A 24,454-nucleotide genomic window follows, 5' to 3' on the forward strand; every position below is an offset into this window, starting at 1 on the left:
TCATTGTTCAACTTCTTTTGATAAAATACAAAAAAAAATGTCTCTATAGATGTGACCCTTCTGACTGCTTTGATAACCTCTTCAGGATCAAATGGAAAAACAAAAACCCCATAAGGAAGGAGTCGCATGGTATACTCAATGCATTTCCCCCCATCTTTTTTATTTCTTTAAATTTTTTTGTCATTTTTTTTTCTGCTTGCAGCTGGTGATGGAGCTTAGCAGGAGGAAGGTGCCCCTCTATGTGAGTACATGTCCTGTAAAGTTTAATAGCTTTTCTAGTTAATCTTAAAAATTGGTCTCCCTGTGGAAAATCTCTACCAAATGACTGTAGATAGCTCTGAGAAATCAGTGCCCTCATTAATAAAATTAACATTTTGATGCTTCTCATGCATATTTAGACTGCTTGATTTTGTAAAATAGGAAAATTTGTTACCCATTTTAGTTAATTCAGCCATTCAAATGATCGTTTCAATCCCATTAATGCTTCAAGTCTTTAGTCCCATCTCTACGTTGTGTGAATGTCCACACTTTAAAGGCTTCACCCACGAGCCTCTGCAGAAAAGCTGAACCTAAGTAGAGTTTGATAGAAAACCTATGTTTACATCATCTTTAACGTTTGGCCTCAGAATCTCAAATGTAATTTCAGTCTGGAGTTTTAGCTCTGACTGTATGTTTTCAAATTGTGAAGCTACGGTTTCAAGTAATTTGCAGCCTTGTATTATCTATTGAAGTGCTATGTATTAAGCTTCCTATCAGCTCAGGCTATCCTCCATGTTCCTTCTGAGCAAACTGGGCTTCCCACACCCTGATACTGCCATCACCATGTTTCACTATAGGGATAGTGTGTTCAGGTTCCTTTATAATTTTACTTTAGGGCCCAAACATTTAATATGGGTCTCTTCTGACCAAGTCATCTTCTTCTGTGTTTCCTGTGCCACTTGCTTTTAATAAACTGCAAGCTAGGCTCCTTATGTTTGTGTTTAAACAATAGCTTTATTCTTTCCACGATACCACAAACACCAGATGTGTTGAGTACACAACCAGTAATTTGTTTTCCTGTCAACACATTTCGTAACCTTAGCGGTAAACCTGGGATTCTTCTCTGGGCCTCTTGGCTGCTTCTCTCGCTTTCCCTGCCTGGCTTGTTAGCTGGGGTGGACGGCAATGTCTTGATAGGTTTGGAGTCGGGTCACCCTCTAGAATAAACAGAATGAATGGGTCCAAATGAAAATGCATGGCACACTTTTCTATTTGTAAGAAACCTTTTGAAACCTTTGCCTAGCTTTTAACAATGACATACTTTGTTTTGGTCTGTCCTATAAAGTAAATAGAACTTTTACAGTTGAACCCTGGTAAATTGCTGCTGTCTCTCCATTAGCAACCATATTCAATTACAATTCCTCTTGAAGTTATGCAATTGGATTTTAAATCATTAGTAAGAACATGGTATTATATTAACTGATGCTTACTGACTAATGATCTTTAATTGCTCGGTGAATTTAACGTATCTGTGGTCTGCTACAGAAATGTTTATCTCAACAATTAATCAAAACTTTAGAGCACCAAAAGCGCAAAAGTCTAATCAGTCACTTTGATAGTAACAATGCTTGTCTGACACTTATTTATACAGCTGGTAAATCAGTTACCCTATAATAAAAACTTAAAGAATAATATTTGTATTTGTTCTGTGTTTGGTTTGTGGAGTTCCTATTGGTAAACATTTAAATGGTTCTGTCAAGGGTGCTGTAGCATTGTTCAAACAGAGCGGTCAAATACATATTAGTGCTTTCAGGTATGGGGATCTCAACAGTGGGAGCAAACACTGAGCGACCAAAGTAACTTTGAAGATCAAACAAATAATCAATTCCTCACACAACTTTCAGTTCAAAAAGATCTTTTCAAAGCTGCTATGTATTGAAAATATTTTTTTTATGATTAAAGGTTACCTAAATAATATCAAGCATTAATGGAGGCCCAACTTGACCATTTTCGTAGGTTGAAAGACCTCAGATCTGACCTGACTGCGGTCTGTCTTTAGTTATCCTGTTTTTTTTTTTTTATAAACAAAAATAACATTACAATGCTAAGACACAGCTGGTAAAAGGGAAAATGTTGTAAAAGGCCATATTTACTATATTGAAATTGTATTTCCATTCATTCATCAGCCTTAGTAAACTATTTGAACTTTAACTGGTTTTAAATCTTAATTTAATCAATATTTGTTGAATTTTATTTTAAATAAATACTGTAGATTTTAGCAGAATTTCCAATATTGTTACTTATCGAAAGCAGGTAGCTTCGTGTTTGTTTTATTGTTCTTTTCACTGTGCTTGCAATACTTGAATGTTTCACCTTAGCTTCTAAATTCTTAGTTCAGAGCCTATTGTTCAAAAAACTTTTCCCAAATTAATGGTAGATAATTCGTCAACGTGCAAATGAATGACGGGTGTTTAAATAATTCAGTTTATAAGAGCTTGAATTTTGTAGAATAGGAACCAGGGGACTCAAGTAATGACAATATACAGTAGGTAGAAGACCTCTTAGATATATATATATCACTGAGTCTTTTAGTGCTTGAGAGTTTGATAAGGAGTAGATTTTGTTTTTTTGTTGGGCTGGTTGGTTGTGTAAAGCAGCTGACCAACACAGGAGTCTGCAGCCTAAACAACAGTCTTTTTTTTTCTGTCTTGTGAAATACAGCTCTATAGCGAAGGAATGGCCTTTTAGAAATGTATACTTTTTAATTTGTTTTTTAGATCTCTATTGCTGGAAGTTTGCTTCCATTTCCTGTAATATAGAATGGATAGTTTTTCTTCTATGATACCGCTATGTTTAAAAAAAAGTTAATAATTTTCAATAGTTTTCTATATATCCTTAAAAAATATATAGATTTGTTTAGAGTCATTAAAAAAAATCCCATGTAAATACTCAATGACAAAAAACCGAGAATATGTTAAAATCTGAATTTCTTACTATGTGTTTTTTTTTCAGTTTTTGACCATTGTGACAGTTCTGCAATCTGTGTAATGGCACCTATATGCTGCAGATATGGGTTGTGTCATCATGCAACATGCTGTAATGAGTTTAATGCAGCTGTCTGGCTCTGTAATTCTTGGCATGTTGTTAAAATGTGTTGCTAGTGTTGTTCTCAGAATCAGCTTTCTATCTGTCACCGTGTTTCCAAAAACCACAATATGTAAAAACACTTAGGATGGTTACGATGGAGGATTCTTTTATAATTATTTTGAGCCTTTCATTGCATTCAAACCATTATTTTTGTATAATGGAAAGAAAATGCAATAAACAGGAATCCCTGTCAGTTTTGTCTAATCCGTTTGGGACCAACATTTTACTCAAAACCTCAAATACATAACACCTCTGCTAACTGGTCACTCACTATTTTTTGTTGCCATCCCTAAGCTTCTGATATAAAATCCTGTCCAGTCAAGCATGTTTGACTTGGACATGTAGGGACAAATTACTGAGTAAGAAAGAGGTCTTTGCTGTTAAATACAGTGCCTTGCAAAAGTATTCGACCCCATTGAACTTTTCAACCTTTTGCCATATTTCAGGCTTCAAACTAGAAGATATAGAATTGTAATTGTTTGTGAAGAATCAGCAACAAGTGGGACATAATCATGAGGTGGAATAAAGTTTTAATAAAGTTTATTTTTTAGCAAATAAAAAAAAAAATTTGGGTGTGCAAAATTACTTAGCCCCCTTACGTTGATTCTTTCTAGCGCTCCTGCAATTACAGCTCAAGGTATGTCTCTATCAGTTTTGCACAGAGACTGACGCTTTTTTCTGTTCTTCGTTGCAAAACAGCTCGAGCTGCTCCAGTGAGGTTGGATGGAAAGCGTTTCAGTGACTTTGAGTTTTCCATTCTTTTTTTTTAGCTTTTTTTTTGTTCAAGGGGGGCGAATACTATCACAAGGCACTGTAATTCCCTTTAACCATAACTAAAATGCTAAACACAAATCCCCTCTATGGAGATATATTTGGCCACAATAATACTTGTTGCATGTTAAGATAATATGCGGCTTTCAGAGAGTAATGTTACAGTTTTTAGGCATATTGACAGCAGCGTCTGGCTCATTTAAATCATATGTACCTGTGTATTGCACAAAATGGATCAAATAATTAAGGAGAACATCCTCCCATTTTTTTCTGGTTGGTTAAAACATGGTCTTAATCCATGTTCCAACAGCATATGATACAAAATATTTGTTGAAAAGAGTCTTGGGTGGATAAAATAGAACATTAGGCTTATACTATGGCCTTCTTGAACCTTTGTGAAGGCTTGAAAGCCAGGTATGTTCTTGGATATTAATAAATCTAACAAAACATTCTTTCAAGAAGAAGGTTGAAATATCCGGTAAGGATAATTCAAGAAGCTGTTTATTGGTTATATAAAGTGTGTGATCAAGGTGTAACTTGGTAAGTGACTATTGAGGGTGGGTGCAGGGTCAGGTAAGGGTCAGTTGTTATATATTGAGCCCAATTTGATTCATATAGACTCCTTGGTGATAAAGAAAGTTCTCAATGGATTTAAACAAAAGGGTTTCAATTCTTTTTTTTTTTTTTTATTTGACATTATATTTTGTCTTAATTCTGGCCTGGAATAATGAACAGTTAAATCCTCCATCTTACATAAGATCTACATCATTACACACAACTGTCAATTTTGGTCATAGCATATTTAATTTGTTAGATCAGATGACTTCTTTTTTACATCTGTATCTCCTCAAAGTATTTAAGGTTGATATACTGAGCTGTGCTGTCATTTTTTTTAACTTTACTTTTCCAATGAAATGTACATTTCTTTGTTTCTTTGTCCTGTTCTGCCCATGTGGCACTTAAAACTATAGTCTGTCACTACGACGCCCAAAAGATTTACTTTCACGATTTCTGTCTTAGACCTCCACTTGTTGTATATATGTATTCAATGTAATTAATGAAAATATATGTTGTTGGTTACATTTTTCATTGACACAGGACTATAAAGAAAAACAATAAGAGACAGAAAAAGATGGGGAGATGGTTTTAAAGGGAAGAGAGGATATATAACGAGATTAGCACCCGTCTAGGTTGGTCTCCATGCACGCAAAAAAAAAAGAAAAACAACAACAAACAAAACAAAAAACACACAAAACAGAAAAAAGGACTACATAAGTCTACATAACATAGGCTATATGCAGAAATTGTAATAATGATTATAACATCAATAGGAAGACAGAAATGTAACGTATAAGAGGAAACTGCACCCCTTTTAAAAGTGTTTTTGGCAAACACCTAAAGTGAAGTTAAAAAATGATTATTAGGTCTTTTTGATTGGATGGCAGCCTTACTTTGTGACATTATCTTTGCAAAACTTTTTAAGAGGATGACATGGAAGGCAACTTTTAACTTATATAACTTTAATTTATATAATAGATCCATCTCATTTGATATCACATAGTCCTACGGCTTCTTTCTTTTCCATTCTTTCAAAGATATAAATTTGCTTTCACAATGTTAATTTAGAATATATTGTGAAAGCCTCAAAAATGTACAAACCCAGATCACAGTTCTGTGTGGGTGGGATGAGATTCTTATCAAGTATTACTTTTATTTACAAATGTCTTTTTTATTTCCATCCTATTTCCATAACCTTACAGTGTTTTGCAATGGGGTCAAGGATTTAGTGCTACAGACTGTTTGATCATGCCCAGGGAGAAATAGAGACGTAATTAGCCTCTCTCTACTTGAAATGTTTAAAGAAAAACATCTCAGTTTATTCCATAACAAAATTAGGCTGACGTTTAGCAAGACTGATATGTCTCAAGATAAACGAGCACAACAATCTTCTTATCTATGTTCATTTATATTCAACATATTGGCTGAGCTTTTTTCCTTCATTCCGTCTCCTGCTCTCCAGCCCATGTCAGTTGTTTGATATGTTTCTAAGAATAACTCACATGCCTTGTGGCCTCAATACTTGGGTCTATTTAGGACACTTCAGGTGGAAAAATTGATTTATTTTTCCTTATGACTTGGAAAATTGCAGCATCATTGGTAGAATATGGGTAATTACAGCTATAAGACACAGACAAGAGACACTTAATCTTATAAATGAGAAAAGAAATGTTATTTAGTGTCTTTTAACATGGCATGATTGTTGCACGTCGAGTTGTATTTCACAATAAAACAATCTCTTTTTGTTGAGAAGAATAGAAAGACTGCTTCAAGATGTTTGAATGGGAATAGTAGGTAAAAGAATAACAAGTTAAGATCAGGGTATTCTGAATTTTATCTCTGAATTCACAATACCTCTAACCTTGAAGCCAAAAGGCAGGAGCTGTGGAGGATCAAATTGCCGGTTCTGTCAGGTATGAATGGATCAAAGGCTACTTTGCCACAGGTTAATCAAACTTGGTCAATAACAAAGTAGAAAACTGTTGCCTGGTTGGATATGTGGATGTATTCCATATGCAGCTTTCAGATGGCTTGGTTAGATTTAACATGTGGTTGATTTTTACTTGGCACATTGTTGCCATCGGAATAAAGTTGCTGAACAATTCCATCCCTTTATGGACAAAGTATACCCATCATCTGATCACTACCTCCTGCATGATTATTTACTATATAATAAAACTTGGTACTACTTTATATTAAGGCTCACATTATATATGTCTAATAGTTTAAATGCTTAGATATGTTAATAATTGTTATTTTTAACACTTTGTAACTAATCCATATGTATTAGAAATTGTTATGCAATAATTGAGGGCATGCAAAAGAAAAAACAACCAATTTCTTGCAGCACGGTTAGCCTAAACCATTCAACTACACATTTCATTTAGCATTGCTTATAATCAACATTTTAGACAATCTTACACAAAATAAGCATTTTTAAGCATGCATGTTACGTTAAATGCATACTAAACACTTATGTATCAGTGATAAAGTGCTTAACAATTAATTAACCACATATCAATAAACTAATTATTATTCATGTACAAAGGCAGCCGGAATTTAAAGTGGAACTCAAACCATGAAAATAAATTCCACTTTAATTTGTAAGAAAAATAGCTTCATTGTTATTGAGACACCATAACAGGTACTGACATTGACTTCAATGTTTAAAACATCCTGATATTGGATTTGCATCAACACTCAAGTTCTGCATTTTTTGTAACACTTTATATGAGAAGTTTAATTATTTTTGCCTGTTTGGATCAGACCAGGTCTTTGCACTGGACACACAGAGGCATTCCTGTTTTTATTGAGGGAGGATGCTTTATTGTGCCCTCAGGGAGTGCTGTGGGGGGATTTTCTGTACTTTATAAATCTGCAGAATCCTACATCAGAATAAAGTCAAAGTTTAAAATAAGCCTGCATACTTGGGAAGAAGATCTGTATTTCTCTGTATAACTTTTTTTTTTTCTATTAAGTACTCTCACCTTCCTTTATCTCAGGGTGAGGCAAAAGTATTTGCATTGCTGGAGGGTTTGGATTCAGTGCCAGAAGACGCCGAGGTCTATGTTGTTCTAGAAGGATCCACACTGGTCCATGTAACCCGGGCTCAAAATGATGTCATGCTCTACTTTATTGTGCCAGGTATTTATTTTGCTTAATACTACAAGATTGCTTTTTTAAACTTAAAGTTTTTATTCTATTTCTTTCTTTAGAGGTGGAAATAGTTGGATCAGCTGTTTAGTAAGATCTGTCCCATGCATGAAACTGCTGCTTTTCCAAAGCCCATTTGGATTGAATAGATCCTTTCAAAGCTGTCTCTAAAAAAGGAGGGTATACAAAAAATCTGAATAAAATTATAAATGTTTTCAAAAAACAACTACACATTAAAAAAATTCTTAAACCTTACGTTGATCAATCTTTGACTGAATGTTCAGTGCATTTTATCACAGAACACCCCCTGAATTTAGCAGAACATACACATTGTGCTTTTGATCTTCAAAGATTCCAAATAAGGATTATTAAATGACCTGTTACCAAAAAAAAATAAATAATAATTGTTGTTGGTATCTACAAATATTGTAATTTATTATAATAAAAAAATTAATACTTTGATTCTATCAGCGATAACAATAAAAATAATCCTTCCATCAAACATCTCCCGTTTAATCCGTCAGCATCATGGGGTGGGGGCGGGGCCTATCTCCAGCATTCTATGGGCAAAAGGCAGGGTACACCGTGGAAAAGTCACCAGGCCATCGCACTGTGACAAAGAGACATAAAACCATGCATAGTCACACCTAAGAACAATTTAGAGACGCTAATTAACCTACCAATTATATTTTGTGATGGTGGTAGGAAGCCAAGTACCTGGAGTGAACCCATTTATGTACAGGGAGGACATGCAAACTCCATGCAGAAAGACCCTGGTCCTGCACCATCTTGCAGCCCTCAACAATAATAGCAATAGTAATTTATAATGCACTTTATTTATTTATATCTTAAAATGCTGGGAAACAACAGTAAAAATATTGAAAAAGATGGAAACATCCATCCTTTTCTTTCTGCTTGTCTATCAGGATCACAAGGGACTGGTGCCTATCTACTGCAGTCTTTGGGGAGATCATAACTATTCACATACCCTCAAGGGCAGTTTGGAGATGCCAGCAAACCTGCTAGACGTTTTTTTTATTTATCTGTGGCAGGAAGCTGGAGTACCCAGAGAGTATCCATGCATGTTCAGGGAGAACATGCAATCCCTATTCAAAAAGCCTTTAGGTCAAGGATCGAAATTAGGTGTTTTTTGCTGCAAGGCAATAGCTCTACAAGTTGTACTATGGTAAAGCCCCCACCAAAAATAATACTAAATGATAAAGATTAAATATCACTCATAAAAATGGAAGAGCTGACTTTTTGATTCACCAGCTGACAGACAGCAATGTGCTTTATTACCTAAACTTGCCCTAAAATAATGCAAATAAAGGAAATACCAACGATAGTTTAATGAAACCTAATTGTGCTTCCCCTAGAGCCCATAAAGAAACAATTAAGAATTAGAAATATGTCTCTTGTGTAAAGATAGTGCTCATGGGGAGTGAGTGAGGGAAGTTGTTTTTGTCCCCCCTGCCTTTCAATAACCCTGTACAGACACTGTAATGGTTTGTTACTCTCTGGTTGCTTTGCGTGGTCATTTTTTTAATCTATAAACATGCCACAATGTTTAGTTTCCTAATGAAGTTTTGTTCTTGTTCCACCAAAAAACTTTTTTTTTGCCCTACAAATATTATTCTAATATAATTGTAAATACATTTACATGTGCACAGATTCTATTTTCTACATTGGTCATTGTATCTTTATCTCCTTCTCCCCAAAGTGATTGCAGACATATTTTCATGCACATTCATGGATAGAGAAAAAAAAAAACAGAATTGTAGCAAGTGCTCAAAGTTGTCCCAAAGATCTTCTATAAGATATGTAGAATCTGTAAGATCTATAAAATTTAAGCAGGCAAATTATGCTTCCCCACATGAACATGCACACAGCCATGAAAAAAAGACAGGTATATAACTAAATTCATTAAAAATGGTGGTGTGATCCAAAGCTTTTAGCAATATAATTTATTTCAGTGCAGACTTAGTGTTAGATATATTAACAAACTTTTTTATCTCTCAATCTTTATGCATGTTTACGTGTGTAAAAGTAACACTGCAGCATTGTTTTTATGCTGTGCATTTTTATATATAGCATAGAGATCTAAAGCGTATTTGTAGTGGTGTGATTGGTAAAAGGTATATTTTATTGGGCCAGGTAATCACAAGCAAGACAGGTAATCATAGAGATATACAACTGCTATTACATTAATTACAGCCAACACCACCTGCTACAATGGGGAAAAGAAGAATTAGTAAATGTTTAACCAAATATAAAGTTAATTTTGCTTGTTGTTTAGGACACAATCTGCCTGAGGAGGTCTCTGTGCGGGCCTTTCTGTGCTCTGAAACCCTGCACCTCACCTGGGTAGGTGGGGCTTCTATAGAGTATGTAAATGATGATGCACAGGTGAGTTCATTAAATCCTATTTATATGACCTGAACTGATGTATTAATCTTACAAAAAATGTTCTGAAGACGACATGCATTTCCAGTATAACAGCCATGGGAGAAGTCTAGGAGACATGTTTAAATATATATATATATATATATATATATATATATATATATATATATATATATATATATATATATATATATATATATATATATACTTTTGTCAATTTCATTTATTGACAATGTCTGCTTTTAATGGAAGGGTTGTAATGTAGATGTACAGTCCCTGTTTTATCTTTGGACAATAAGATGATTTAAAAAAGCAAAACAAGAATTGTGTTATTTATTGAAAAAATAAAGTCATGTTTCTAGGTGAAAAAAAAGTTGGAAGACATTGACCCCTCCATAACTCTTAAAGTTGGCCCTAATTGCAAAATCTAGAAATGGCCCAGGGCTTCATATTTTTTGTGTCCTTAAAATCTTTACTCATATTTTTCTTTAAGAGAAAATAGATGTAACATTAAGGACAAATGTATGACAGGGTAATACTGAGCAGTTTACAGAACAAGCCTGAGCATTTGTTAATAACAGTATTTTTTAAATTTGACTACACATTCTTGTTGTAGCCCACCCAATCCCCTAGCCACTCCTCCCACAAGTCTGACCCAGATTTGGGCAAATAGAAAAAAGCATTGGCTTCAAGACCTGTAAATTTGGTCTATAGAGTAGATTTATTTTGAGACATCTTTCCTTATTGGATTAATAAGCTGCTGGCTCCTATCTGTAAGGGCCTCAGAGTCAGAGGCTCACTGACGATATTTATGAGGATTAAAAAGGGCATATTGCCTTTAAATTGCTGTAATAATTCCCATTACGTTCAAACAATGTGATATGCCTTTGTGTATTTTTTAACATTTTATGTGAGAAAAAACTGAATTATGTCCTTAATGATCTCCACCAAAAGATTTTCTTTTAAATAAAATTTTACTGAAAATAATAAACGTCTTCGCTTCAGCTTTTATTGTTAATCTAAATGACTATACTTTTGTTTGTTGAAATATATAGAATATGATATGATGTTAAAATCCATTTGTCAATAAAATTCCTATGTTAGAAAAGCCCCAAGACTTTTATATTTATATAAAATTTATATGTATATTCATATATTTTTTTGACTGAGAATAAACATTTCCTAAGATGTTTGGTGCAGATTGGGACTAATCTTCTCAGTAGTGTTAAAAAAAATCAAGCACCAATTTAGAAAATCCTTTTTTTTTTAGTTTGCATAGCTGTCCTTTTAGCTACAGCACTTCTTTTATCTAGTTGACGACTTATCATTTTTCTCAGGATTTGGCAGAGCATATCATCATCCACGGACATCATCTGAGCGCTGTGGATCACAAGGAACTGAGCAGCCTCTTCAGTTTGCAGCACGAGAGCTCTCGGTGGGCTATGGATCGAAAAGTGGCCCTTGCTATGGCCAATCTGGACATTCCTCCAAAGTGGAATGTACTGGGGAGTCACCATGGAGATGGTGAGAGTAGGACACCCTTTTTTATCATATCATAAAAAAGTGCAGATGATGGCATTCTTAAAATAATATAAAGTGGTCTTTTTTTAGGGAGTATATAAAACCAGGTTCTTTTAAAATCTTCAGATTCAAGTGGACATTTTCTTTATTGTTTCATTGTTCAGGTTTTGCGTTAAAAGCTTTTGTGGAGTAAAATTAAAGCAAACTCTTTGTAGTAGGGGGAACTGTCCAACCCCTCTGTCCTCTAATCCACCCTCTGCCATCATTCCAATTCTCTGTGCTCAAATGGTTGACATCGGAAGTGAACATAGTCACATATGTGCTTCTCTCTGATTCATCAAAGCCAATTAAGCAGTGCGTAATGTGGTTAATAGAGCCTTTCCATCAGGAAGTAACCGCTGGCACAGTTCAGTTAATCTAAAGGTAAGTGAGCATTTGCATGCAAGGTTTCTTCCGACTATTGTTTACTAGCTGCCACCATCTGTTTGTGTGACCTGAGTTCTTGTGTAAGTCCACCTACATAATTTTACTGGTTAATGTTTTTATTGCAGCCTGTTTTACTGCAATGTCTCCCTCTGAGTCTCTTGGACAACAGCAATCATGACATCACCATATTGTCCGCAACTATATGAATCATTGTTATTTTCCCCCCACTGATCACATTCTGTGTAGTCATTGGCCTAAATAATACTTAAGAAAATGAGTAAAAACTAGGGCTTTAAGACATTAGGCAAACATACTATAAAATGGATGAATATTGCAACAATATATTGTAAGAAATAAACAAATAATATAGGATACTATATATTAATATCTCTTTCGGATTTATAAAAACTTGGACCAATGGAAAGTATTCCTGTGTCTGTCTGTGTGTCTCTCTAACATGATTGTTTGTGAAATGCTGCATAATTCAAATATCTGCTTTTTTGGAATTGAAACTGCTTAGTTATAGTGTTGTAAATACTTTAGAACATTGCATTTTTTTTAGTTTCTAAAGACTTTTTGGCATCATTAAATATATTATATACCTAGGGAGTCTGAATGCATGTTTTGAAATTATTTGTTGAAATGTATTGCAATTCAGACGTTTTTTTTTTTTATCTTTGCGTGCAACATAGATTGATACTATGATAAAGATGAACATGCCTTACATTGTGTATCCTCATAAAAACTTCAGGTCTGTCAAGATAATCAATGTCAACTTCACAGATTTTAACTTTCTACAAGAAAACTGGTCAATAGTGCATAAAGACTGTGTTTTCCTCTACAAATATATATTCAGACCTAAAGAAAATGTGCACAAAAACATCCAAATTATGCTTTTGTGATTTCCAAGCCTCAGTTGCCTAACATGAAATGTATACTATTTTATTTTGGCTTGATTACATCCTATCCACTCCTCTGGATAAAGAAATAATGATTCATAACCTAATATTTAGGACTTGGACTCATAAAAAGATGTTCAATCTTTTGACTTTGGAGATAACTGTAGACTTTGCAGTGTTTACATGGAATCGCACATGAAACTTGGGGGAAAGAACTGAGACCTTTCAGTGACTTGCCATCATTTTGGATTCTCCACTTGCATTTGATCACCTTTTTGAAACTAAATCATACATGCCTGCTGCATGTAAAACCAAATCACATAGAAAACAAACTGTACCTGGTAGAGCTTAAGTTTTTAAAAATAAATTTTTTTAATCCAATCATTTCCTTGGTTTTGCATAAGGAAATGTGTTGAATTTCCATCCACAGCCAGCATTTGATGTTTAGGCTTTTAAGTAATGCCAAATAAGCAGGAGTTTTTAGTAATGATATATTTTGGAATAATTTAAAGCGCAAAAGGACCTAAATGAAACTGATTATTTGATTTAGGAAATAATGCCCATTTGCTAAAAAGATAATCTGTCCTCATTTAGCGATCAGTTTTTATAGCCTAAATTGGATTACATTGGTTTAAATTGAATAGAATGGATGCACGTTATCAGTAAAAGATCCTGAAAAGTGTTGTTTTCTCCTTGCATCCTGCCTGAGTCACCATTTCTTTTTAACATTCTTTCATATCTATTTTTTTCTGGACATGTTGATGCAAACATTTTGAAATGATGTACCTCTTCCTCTTGTCTGCAGAATTCCGTCCCAGAGAGTGTCCCCTTCACTTGGCTGTGCGATGGGGTCTGTATCGACTGGCAGAGCTGTTGCTTTGTCAACCAGGGGGTTTAATGGCTGTCAGTCTCCCTAACGAAGAGGGGGTCACGCCACTGCAACTGGCACAGAACACAGGCAACACTGAGCTCCTGGAGCTTCTCACAAAGTAAGTGATTAGGATCCTCCTATGAGCTCTAAGAAAGACACAAAAAAAATTACATTTTACAAACTACACAAAGGGACAGAGGTGTTGATGCCAGTGGCATAGCCAGAACATTTTTATGAGGGTGGCCAGGCAATAACCAATGTACAATGAGGGAAGGACGGAAGTGGATAGATGCAGGAACCTCAGGGTTAATCTACGCTGTTCCAACAGGAAAATTAACAAGCACAACATCCATATTTTCTAAATAAAGACAAACTATACTTTCCAACAGCCTTTGCTAACAAATAGACGCATATATTTAAACATCCGTCTGGATAAGATAGAGTGGATAAAATTCTTTAGGCTTTGATGTCTGGGGTCAACAACTTTTCCATTGTCATTACTTACCTATCTTTATCAATAAACATTCTACATAAAATTGATATTTAAAACTACTAATATCTACATAAAACTTTTATTAAGTTTTTATTAATATAGTTATATATCTATGTTATTTATTGATGTGCATAATTAACCAGTCTTTTTGTTGTCAAGTAATTGTTAATACTGTATATGAAAAATGTAAATGTTTTAAATATTCCACTTGAGAGTATTACTGCTGCTACCTTTTGTATTAGAGGGAAAAAATTGGTAGGGGTGGCCAGTTATTGGCTAAGGGGTCCCCATTTAGCTCAGCCCCTGGTTGGTGCCTCCCGTTTAATGAAAGAAAAACCTGCTGTGCAGTAGAATATGCACAATATGGAGCCCTGATTACTTCTCGCCTATTTTAAATCACTATTTGATTGATATGGGTTCTATGAGTGTTTTTAATGGTAATTTTGACCAATTATTCATTCATCTTTGAAGAGAAGGCCTGGTCGGCTGTATCTGGTTTAACTCCCCCTAAAGGAGTTCAAATGGATTGAGATCAGGACTATGTATTTTCCAGTAAATTCATGGAGTAGTGATAATCACACTGTTTTCACAAAAGAACATGAAGTTGTCCATAATGTCTCAGACTGCTGAAGCATTATGTTCTTTTACTGGAACTACGGGATCAAACTCTAGAACATTTACTGGATTTCCAGACAAGGAGGAAGTATTTATCACTCCAGAAAACACCTCTTTCTTGCTCTCTTTTCAAGTGATGATGGCCTATAGAACACAACATCTAACACTTTACATTGCATTTGGAGATGTTAGGCTTCGATGCTCAACCATGGAAACTAATTCCAGGAAGCTCTCTACAAACTGTTCTAGAGTTATTCTAAAGGTGAAATGAAGTTTTTAGGTAATGACTCTACAGACAGTTGCCAGCCTCCTGAACTATTTGAAGCAGCCAAAATACGCAGACCCCCCTTTCAGATATATATATATTTTTTTTTAGAAATTATGAAAGAATCCTTTTATTCTTATAAACTGTGCAGAATTTTTAAAATTTGGCTATCCATTCTTGTTGTAGCCCACCCAACCCCCTAGCAACTCCTCCTGCAGGTCTGACTCAGATTTGGGTAGATCCATCCCGTCTGCTGAGGTTTTGCCATGACACAGGGAACCTGACTTTGACAGTTCGACAAAACCTTCGGTGGAGTTCAGTAGAGAGCCAGTATGCTGATATCCTCCTGCTCAGAAACAGGCTGAAAGATGAGAACTTCCTTAGGGAGGTAAGTACAAATAAGGTAAAAAAAATACCTGGAATATTTAATCTGCCTTCTTGGTTTTAGATTAATAAAAACATATTTAATAAGTTTAATAAACCAATTTGTTAAGCCTACCAGAAATATTTTTAGGCTTCTACAACTAACAACAAGGAAGAATAAATCTGAAAATTAAATTAAAGTAAGTGCTTTGAGACATTTACAAGTTATTTTTTCAGTCTGATACACACAAGTGTTTGCTCCTTTCAAAAAAAGTGTTAGATGTAGCATTTTTGTTCATCCTATAATGTCTGTCATTAAAAAAAAGTTATGCTCAACAGTGTAGCATTCAACATTTGTTGAATGTACATTAATAAGGAAAACAGGGCAAGAGTATTAACAAACTGTATAAAACATTGCAAGTACATCGAGATGAATGGCACATAATAAAGAAAACACATGGTTTCAAGTTTTTGTCACTAAAAACATTTCTGATTTTCAAATTTCTGCACCAGCGTTCTCCTTTTTTGAATAATTTATTTATTTTTTCTTCCAGCTTGATGATAAGAAAATAGTGTTGACCACCAGGTTAATGTTTTCATTCCTAGTTACTTTTTCTTAATCTACAATATATTTAAGATTAAGCATTGAAGTCAGAGGTTGTATGATTTATTTTATCAAAAAATATACAAAATTTATTTAAAGTTAATTATATTAAGTTAATTTATATTTAAATTTAATATAAATACCATATAAAGATTATTATTGATTCTCACATTTGGAATTAACTAGTGTTTGTAAATGATTATACCGACAAAAAACACTAGCCATTATTATATATTTAGTTGGTTTGCTGCATCTTTTTCCTCAACTTTCTGCAGATCAAAGCCCTTAGAAGGGAGCGGGTGGAAACCATAACAGAGAAGGAAGAACTTGTGGATGATCCTGCAGACTCAGGTACAGCATTAAAAGTGTCTGTATCTACAACAAGGTGCACAAATCTCAAGTCATTCCTCATTACTTCAGGATTACACAAACTATTTCTTTTAACCTTGTCTGTTTTCTTTCTTATTTTTAGTTCAGTGTCACCTATTCACATACATATTGTTAAATTTCCTATTTAGTTACTCAGTTTCCATCAACCAAACACTAAGGTACCCTTTATTCCATTTTGTTAGCTTTATCTATGAAAGGAAAATAAAATTGTAAACAGAGATCAACGAAAATTTCTGCATTCTCAAAGATATTCTTGAATAACATAAATAGTCATCTAAAAAATAAGAAAATATCATGTCCCCTGGCTGGTCTTTCTTAGAACAAAGACAAGGCTGGAATAAAAAACAAAACAAACAAAAAAATACAAATAACGAAAACAGCCAAAGTCCATGGCCAAATTTCAAAGACCAATTTCCCAGGAATATGCTACTTTGTGGAGACTTAAAGGTCCTAATGAGGGTTAGGTCAGGTTAAGGACTAAGGTTTAAGTTCGGTACGTATTGGTTCTTCAATGTACTTCCCCTGCCACCCAATGGCTGCTAAGAATTTTCCAGGAGTCCATTGGTGACACTCTCCTGGTTGTGAGTAAATGCTAAATTCCAAGCCAAGTCTGGGCTGTGCCTGCTATGTGCCGTGTCTAATAAGGTTAGACCTTAAGCTTAGTTATAAGAGCTCAAATAACAATATCTTAAACGTGCTTAAGGTTTAAAGGAATATCCCAGCCCTGTTTTCTTTTTTCAGGGAGGCCAGCAGTTGTGTTAGTTATCTGGTTCCATTGAGTGTCTTGTGTAGATGTTTCTGAACCAATTTAGTTCACTGGTCCATCTTTCCTTCCTGGTCGAGTTGGGGTTGTATTCCACAGATCTTGCTCTGAGGGACTTGAACTTGGAAGTGTTTCCTTCCGATGGGTGTCTTCTGTTTGATTGTGTCTTACGTTGGATTTGTGTGACATTAGGCTGGTGCATCTAAATGGTTATGGTGAAAGCCAAATTAATTTAAATCTCCATGAGACATAAAATGTGTGTGTACTTGTACTTGTTGAAAAGTGAACACAGTTTTGGAGCATTTTGCTATTAAAGTGAGGACCTTTTACTGGTTCTCACTTTGTTAGTTTAGGGTTTAGAATTAAGGTGTGATTTAGGTTTGGGTTATGGATAGGTTGGTGTATGTTGCAGCAATGGGTAACTTGTCATGCCTAGGTTCTAGGCAATTAAACTGGACAAGATAACTTAATATTTGAAAAAAATGATAGAAACATACCACCATCTACTGGGGGGGACTAAGTACTACAAATATCTGGTAGTGTAGTATAGTATAATATATAATAGTATATATAATAAATAATATAGAATTAAAACCACTTGTTTTAGATAATCCTTTCCAATCTGTGTGGTCACAGTACAAACATAGGTCTTCATGCAGCTGTGTTTACAGATCCAGTTGTTTTTAAGTCTTTTATTATTATGCAGCTTCTAGTCAGGGGTCCAGTAGGGTATTTCTGTAGATCAACACTAATCTCCTTTACTGGAAAGCTATATTCTCTTGACCTTTTCCTTTTTAAAGTGCAACTAAGAGCAGTTGGTCTCTGTGCATTGTCATATTTCATCCCCCAGTGTAACAGGAATTTTTGGAATAGTATTTTATAGTTCCTCAACTATCTAGTAGGCATAATATAGTATGTATATATATATATATATATATATATATATATATATATATATATATATATATATATATATATATATATATATATATATATATATATATATATATATATATATATATATATATATATATATATATATATATATATATATATATTCTGCACTTCTATGGAATTCTGAATTAGTATACAGAAATTAAATACTGTCATTATCTACAATTTTCCGAGGGAACTCATACAACTATTCTAAGATATGCTACTTATTAAGATTGTAGCAGATTCCTTCCGGAGGTGCCAAAAACAATAAAATGTGTCAGTTGAGTTTTTGTATATTTATGTTCTTCAAATGCACATGGAACTGTGTGCAACAGAAGTGATAAGATTTGACCTGCAGGAGGGGCTAGAGTAAAGATTTTCACTCAGAGTACATATTTTCATGGGAGATGTTTTGTGCAGTGACCAACAGAAAGACCGAGAGCCACAGTAATGGGATGATGAGTAATATAGTAAAAATGCCATGATTATTTCTAGAGCATTCCTGTTGTCTCTTTCATCCCTTTATTTTATGTTCATTCTAGCATAAAGCAAACAGTAGACATCAGTGCTGTAGATCAGCCTAAAGCAATGTCTGTCCGTGCTTCCTAATGTAAATAATAGGATGCGATACAACATTCAAAGATTTCATGTTTTTCCCTAAAAGAAATCAAATCCTTCAGCTGTTTTCTTCTCATGCTTTTTCATGCTCTGTTGTTTACTTTCCTAACCTTTCCCTCCTTTACATTTTTTATTGAATTCCATGCCACAAATTGAGCTAACTAAACCATGTTTGTTAAAGTTTTTCTTCTGCTAAGAGATCATGCAGCATAGTCTTTGGTTAGAGATGCACATGGTTGTAAAAAAAAGAATGAAACCGAGGTAGCACAGTAAAAATCCCTGAGGTCATGAAACGAAAATAAATGTCAGACTTTACATGCTATCATTAAAAGACTAACATGTGTGCTCTCTGGAGTCTCTTTTTGAAGTTTAACGGCTGCTGTACGGCTTCATCTTTCAGCTCTGTATGCTGACATCAATGGAGAAAACTCTGCTGATGAAAATGTGAGTATTTGATCTAGAACAGATGGGTATTCATAAAAGACCAACATTTTCAGAGTCATGAAGTGTTTGCCCCTTTATTAATTTCTTATATATTATTATTATTATTTTTTTTTGGGGGGGGGGGCTTTTTAGAGAAAGCTAAATGTCATAGATATCAAAGTAAGAGTTATTACAAAAAGCAGTCTGCAAATAATGACTTTTTTTTATTAAGGAAAGAATACTATCCAAACCAACTTGGCCCTATGTGACAAACCTAATCCACTATGTCTGCTATCCCAAGTGATTGTTCCACTCTTGGTATTAGCAACTGACATTGAGTTTTTTTGAATTGGCAGTAGAACCTCACTGTGGATGAATTTTGGCTGTTTTCTTTGCAGAGTTGATTCAGTTCACCCACACTGTAGCACGAATGGCCTGTTTATGGTAATGCCATAGCAAATAAACCTGAAGAATTGTTCTAAGAAAAGTTTATACTTTGACTAGACTATCAAGAAACCTTTATTTGGATTTTTTGAGCCTCTTAAAGAGTTGGTGTGTCGGTGTGCTTGAAGTAAATGTTGTTAACATAACCCAAGTGCACATGACATAGAGGCCATGCACATTTTCCTTTAAGATTTGTTGCAGAAGTGGAGAGGTCATTGTTTAATTTATTAAAGAAAATCATTCAGGTTCAAAAGCAGCCAAATAATCACCACCTTGTTGGTATAATGTTCTTTTTTCAGAAATGTTAATTTTATTCCACAATTAATGTAAAGCTTGCTCCACCAGTAGTTCCACCTTTGCTTTACCAATCAGTGCAATAGAAATAGAAAACTTGAGTAATCTATGAGAAGAGAAATATTCCTTCACAGTGCTGTTGTATATTGGTCATACCAATAAATTCTTCTCTTTTGCAGTAGCTTTGCAGCAAAGTGACTGTGCCTCTACGTTCTTTATTGCTTCTCTTATTGTTGAGGTGTTGGAGTTAACACCATGTTCCCAGTAAAGAAAAACAGGCTTTGTTGAGCAGGTTGAATGTGTGTTTAATGTTTTGACAGGTGTGGCACATGACTCTGGTCATCCAATGGAACTAGGTTTATGTGCTACAGATGGTTAACTAATTGATTTCACTCACACGGCCTGGCAATCGCCAAACACTTGTGTTTTTGTGCTTAGCTCGGCTTGAGTTTTTGGGTATGTTAGAAGCTAGAGGGTTTTCTGTGTAACGCGGTTGTTGTTCTACCAAAAGGATCTCAACTTCTTCGCTGAGGACCTTGAGGAGCCGTTGATTTTTGGCCTGAATGAGGAGGAAGAGGAGGACGATCCTTCCTGCACTGACTTTGGTAAATATGTTAAAATTCTATTCAACACAATTCCTTACAACATACCTATAATATCTCTTGTCTCTGCATGAGATCAGGCTCTGTGTTGAATTAAACAGGTAATTGCTGGTTTATTCATAGGATGTTGTTAAAGTACCTTTTAATCATTAAAGGAGGAAACATTTACTTTTTCTGACCAAAACCTGGAACTCAGCACTAATCCTCAACCACATTTGACTACATTCCCAGCTGACAATGGGATCACATTTCATGACTGCTAACATGTTTTTCCTTCCCTCGTCAAGAGTTTTTGGTGTATTGCTACTCCACTTTGAAAGTTAGTTTGGCATCAACAGAAAGAGATACATTTTATGTGATGCGTAAAACAAAAGTTTAGTCTCTGGGTTTTTGGAGAACAGGAAAAAAATCTGACTGGAATCAATGATTAACAGGGTAAAAGTAACCAAACTGTATGATAAACTGAGCAATATCAGAAGTGAAAATGAGAGTGAAACTGAAAAAAAAAATTTAGATTAAAAATATTTGTCGAATGATGAGTTTAAAATAAAATGAAATTCCAAAAAAAATCCCAATTAGTACCCTTACATTTTGCCAAAAGTCAAATTATATAAACTGCAAAAGAACTTGAAGAAAATTATCTCACAATGTAAAGGAATACTTAAAAAAATATGTTTAAATACAAATAGTGATCCGGAGTACCACTAAAATGTTATGGGTTCCGAGATTGGCTTAGAGACAGACATGTGGTAAAAATTTCAGAGCAATCTGTCCATGACATTTTTCCATAATCTTGCCAACAAACAAACCAACCAACAAACAAACAAAGACACCAACTTTATGGAAAACATTACTTTCTTGAGGGAGGTAAATGCATTGCTAAGATGACTGTTATTGCACAATGTGTATAATGCAAAAATAAATATGTATTTATTTCTCTGTGGTTGGTAAAAGAACAGCCCATTGGGGGCGTTGTTTTTGTGCCTTTCGAGTGGTTTTGGCCTTTGAAAAGAATTTGTTCATCAGTATACTGTTTTTTAATTGATGTTCCTGTAGCGCCTCCTAGGAACGGGTCGAACAGTCAAAGCTAGACTTTGAGCTGTCCTTGGTGACCTTGTGTGCTCTGATGAGGCATTATATGATTGACATAATTAGGATTGACATTTGTTTTGATTCTCTTCAAACAAGAAGGTTCATATAAAGAGGTTTAATAATTTAGTATGTTATTAATATTTTATTTCTTTCTCTAGTCCCCTAAATAGAACACATAATATAGATTAGATGTTTCCCAGTATATCTGTATACTCGCAAATGAAATACAACATTCATTATTTGCACATTGCATACAAAAAGTAATAATGGGAAAAAAATGACTACTAGCTGCTTAAAAGTTGGTAATTTTATCTAAGAAACAACCCTCACCGGAGCAGGTATTCTGCTTTACTGAATAAGGCTTTCTTACCTTGCATTCGAGGTTTAATGGGTCATACTAGAATTTTTACAATCTTCATTTTGGAAAGTAGTTTAATAAAACCTATTTATTATTAGTCCAGAATGCAGTGGAAAACCTTATTTGCAAAAATATCAATGTGTAAATGAACTGTTACAGAAACAGTGGATCAGACACAAGAGCCGGTGAATGTTACATTCTTTCTGTTTATTACCTCCGACAAGGAAGTTATGCCTTTAGGAGAGTTTGTACTGTATGTGTGTTTCTCTGTCTACATGTCTGTTTGTCTTTCTTTGTACAAAATAATTGTAAAATTATCAGTGACTATCGACAGCCTCAGCATTGGACTCAAAAAGTCCTGAAGTATTTTGCTGTAGACAAAAACACAAGTAAAAGGAATATTTTTGGTTTTGTTAGCAGGATCAGTTGAAAACCAATTAACTGTTTTAATGGAAGTTTTAAGTCACAATGTTGGGCAAAATTTGCCGCTTGGCGGTGATCTGTGCTCTCCAAGTGCTTTTCTAGTTTATCTTGAAAATATGAGAAAAGGCCAACTCCCTAGTTAAATCATTGTAACATTCTAACAATGGTTTAGTTTTAATGATGTTTTTTTTAATGAGATAACAGCCATATCCTTTCGCAAATTTCTATTTGTTGATTGTTTGCAAATATTTTTAGAAATTGTAGAGACTGAAATACATATAAAATGTTTTAAATCCTAGTGTTATATTTTGGTTCTGATTCTTATGCAAGTTAGTATTCTAATAAATATTACACATTATGGACTAATCAGAGTAAATATTCAATCAATGCTGGTATACATTATTTGTTGGACCCATGTAATCATGCTTCTCTTACAGTGAAATATGAGGACAATATAATAAACTACTTAAAATTATTGATTGTCAATGTGAAGCCCTCTAATGGTGATTGTGGAATGAACAATGGCTGGTGAAGACTGACAATGAAGACTGTTTGCTTATGTTCCTGAAAAAGTTAGGCACTTAAATAACCAAACTTATAAAGAACTAAATTGGCAAAAATGATTAGGTCAATATATTGTTATATCACAGTTTTTTTTTATTCTGTCAGTGTGGTGGTTATCTCAGAAGCCCTTTTTTTGCAGGGTTAGTAATAAAACTTTCTCAAAATATTTGGACTAGAATAGCCTGTTGCTAGAAGCTTTTGTGTATGGTTTGGCTCTAAGCAGCTTCTGAATTGTAAAAAAAAAAAAAAGGTCTTTAAACTGGGAACATCCTGTGGGTTAATAATTGCCTTGATTGCTGCAGAGAAGACCGATGCCTCAGTTTAAGAATGTTGTGGCTACGTTATTATTACTTGGCAGTGGACCCTGATGCTCTGTAGGTGGGGTTGTTTTCCCTGTTTCTGTAACTTTATGTGTTTTGATTGGCAAAATTAGCATGTATAGTTTTTGAAGGCTGAACTCATTCAGCTCATAAAGATGTCCTTCGTGGCTGAAATAAAACCAGACCTCTGAAATAATTCTTGATAAAAACCAGTCCTATTTGATACAAACCAGTCATATGACCCTTGAAGACTAAATTCTTCATTAGACATTCCAGAGCTGTCTGGCATCAAGAGCGACTGACCTGTAGGCTTTTACATATTTGGCAAACTATCGACACTTGTATTGTGAGTGCATCTGCTTATTGACACATGCAGTATGGTGTTTAGCTAGAGCATATGCGTCATCAGATAGACAGATAGAATCTGTGCTGCCAGGATCTCAGCAAGGGATGTGGTATTTGTAAGGTACTTGTCATGTTCCCCTTGTCTTCCTGATGTCATCCGTCTTCTCACCCACTCAACTTACTGTAACTTCATTAGAAAGGCCGTACTGCAATTGGTTTAAGACATGGTACGCAAGGGCTCTGAGATGAGAAATCAGCTAATTGACAGAATAAGGTCCAGGCAGTTTAGAGCTATATTTTGCCAGTAATCAGATAACTTGCTGGGTTACTAAAGTGACCATAGGAAGATATTCAAGCCACTGATGTTTCAAACACAAAAGCTACTCATCATGCATGGTGGATTCCATTGAAAATCCAGTTTCCACACACTATCACTAAGTGCAAAGAAGGAGGCAAAGGTCTAGAGAGCATCCAAGCCACCATTCAAGGTGAAATATAAAAGATCCATGAATACAGTAGGAAGATGGCCCAACGGAATGAAGCTTAGTGAATGTCGCAGACAATGGTAGATGGAAGAGAAGGAACTGGCGAAACCATCATGAGAGGAAAAAAAAACTTTAATGGGGTTGTACCACCTACAGATAGCTGAAGTGGCTATATGACCAAATTCTACCAATGGCTAGAGAGGGCCAGGCTGAAGCATATCACAGAGGCACTGATCATGGCAGCACAGGAGCCTGGCTTAACTACCAGAGCAGTAGAGGTGCAGATTTACCAGTCAAGATCTCAGATACAGGCTTCGCAAAGAGAAACA

The 24,454-nt window shown here is 34.8% G+C and overlaps 1 protein-coding gene across 1 annotated transcript in view; it reads left to right on the top strand.

The window, feature by feature from the left end:
• Positions 1-111: 111 nt before the first annotated feature.
• Positions 112-24,454, top strand: part of LOC119778157 (rho guanine nucleotide exchange factor 28-like) — a 65,415-nt gene continuing 41,072 nt past the window's right edge. The window contains exons 1-10 of the mRNA XM_038277287.1: positions 112-129; positions 203-241; positions 7,458-7,599; positions 9,905-10,014; positions 11,349-11,535; positions 13,663-13,846; positions 15,288-15,489; positions 16,344-16,419; positions 19,176-19,219; positions 20,448-20,541. Coding sequence (XP_038133215.1) covers positions 127-129; positions 203-241; positions 7,458-7,599; positions 9,905-10,014; positions 11,349-11,535; positions 13,663-13,846; positions 15,288-15,489; positions 16,344-16,419; positions 19,176-19,219; positions 20,448-20,541 — 1,081 coding nt within the window. The 5' untranslated portion in view covers positions 112-126. The remainder of the gene's footprint in view (positions 130-202; positions 242-7,457; positions 7,600-9,904; positions 10,015-11,348; positions 11,536-13,662; positions 13,847-15,287; positions 15,490-16,343; positions 16,420-19,175; positions 19,220-20,447; positions 20,542-24,454) is intronic.

This window comes from Cyprinodon tularosa, unplaced genomic scaffold, assembly GCF_016077235.1.
Source record: "Cyprinodon tularosa strain WSP-4 unplaced genomic scaffold, ASM1607723v1 ctg130, whole genome shotgun sequence".
NCBI classification, from domain to species: Eukaryota; Metazoa; Chordata; class Actinopteri; order Cyprinodontiformes; family Cyprinodontidae; genus Cyprinodon; species Cyprinodon tularosa.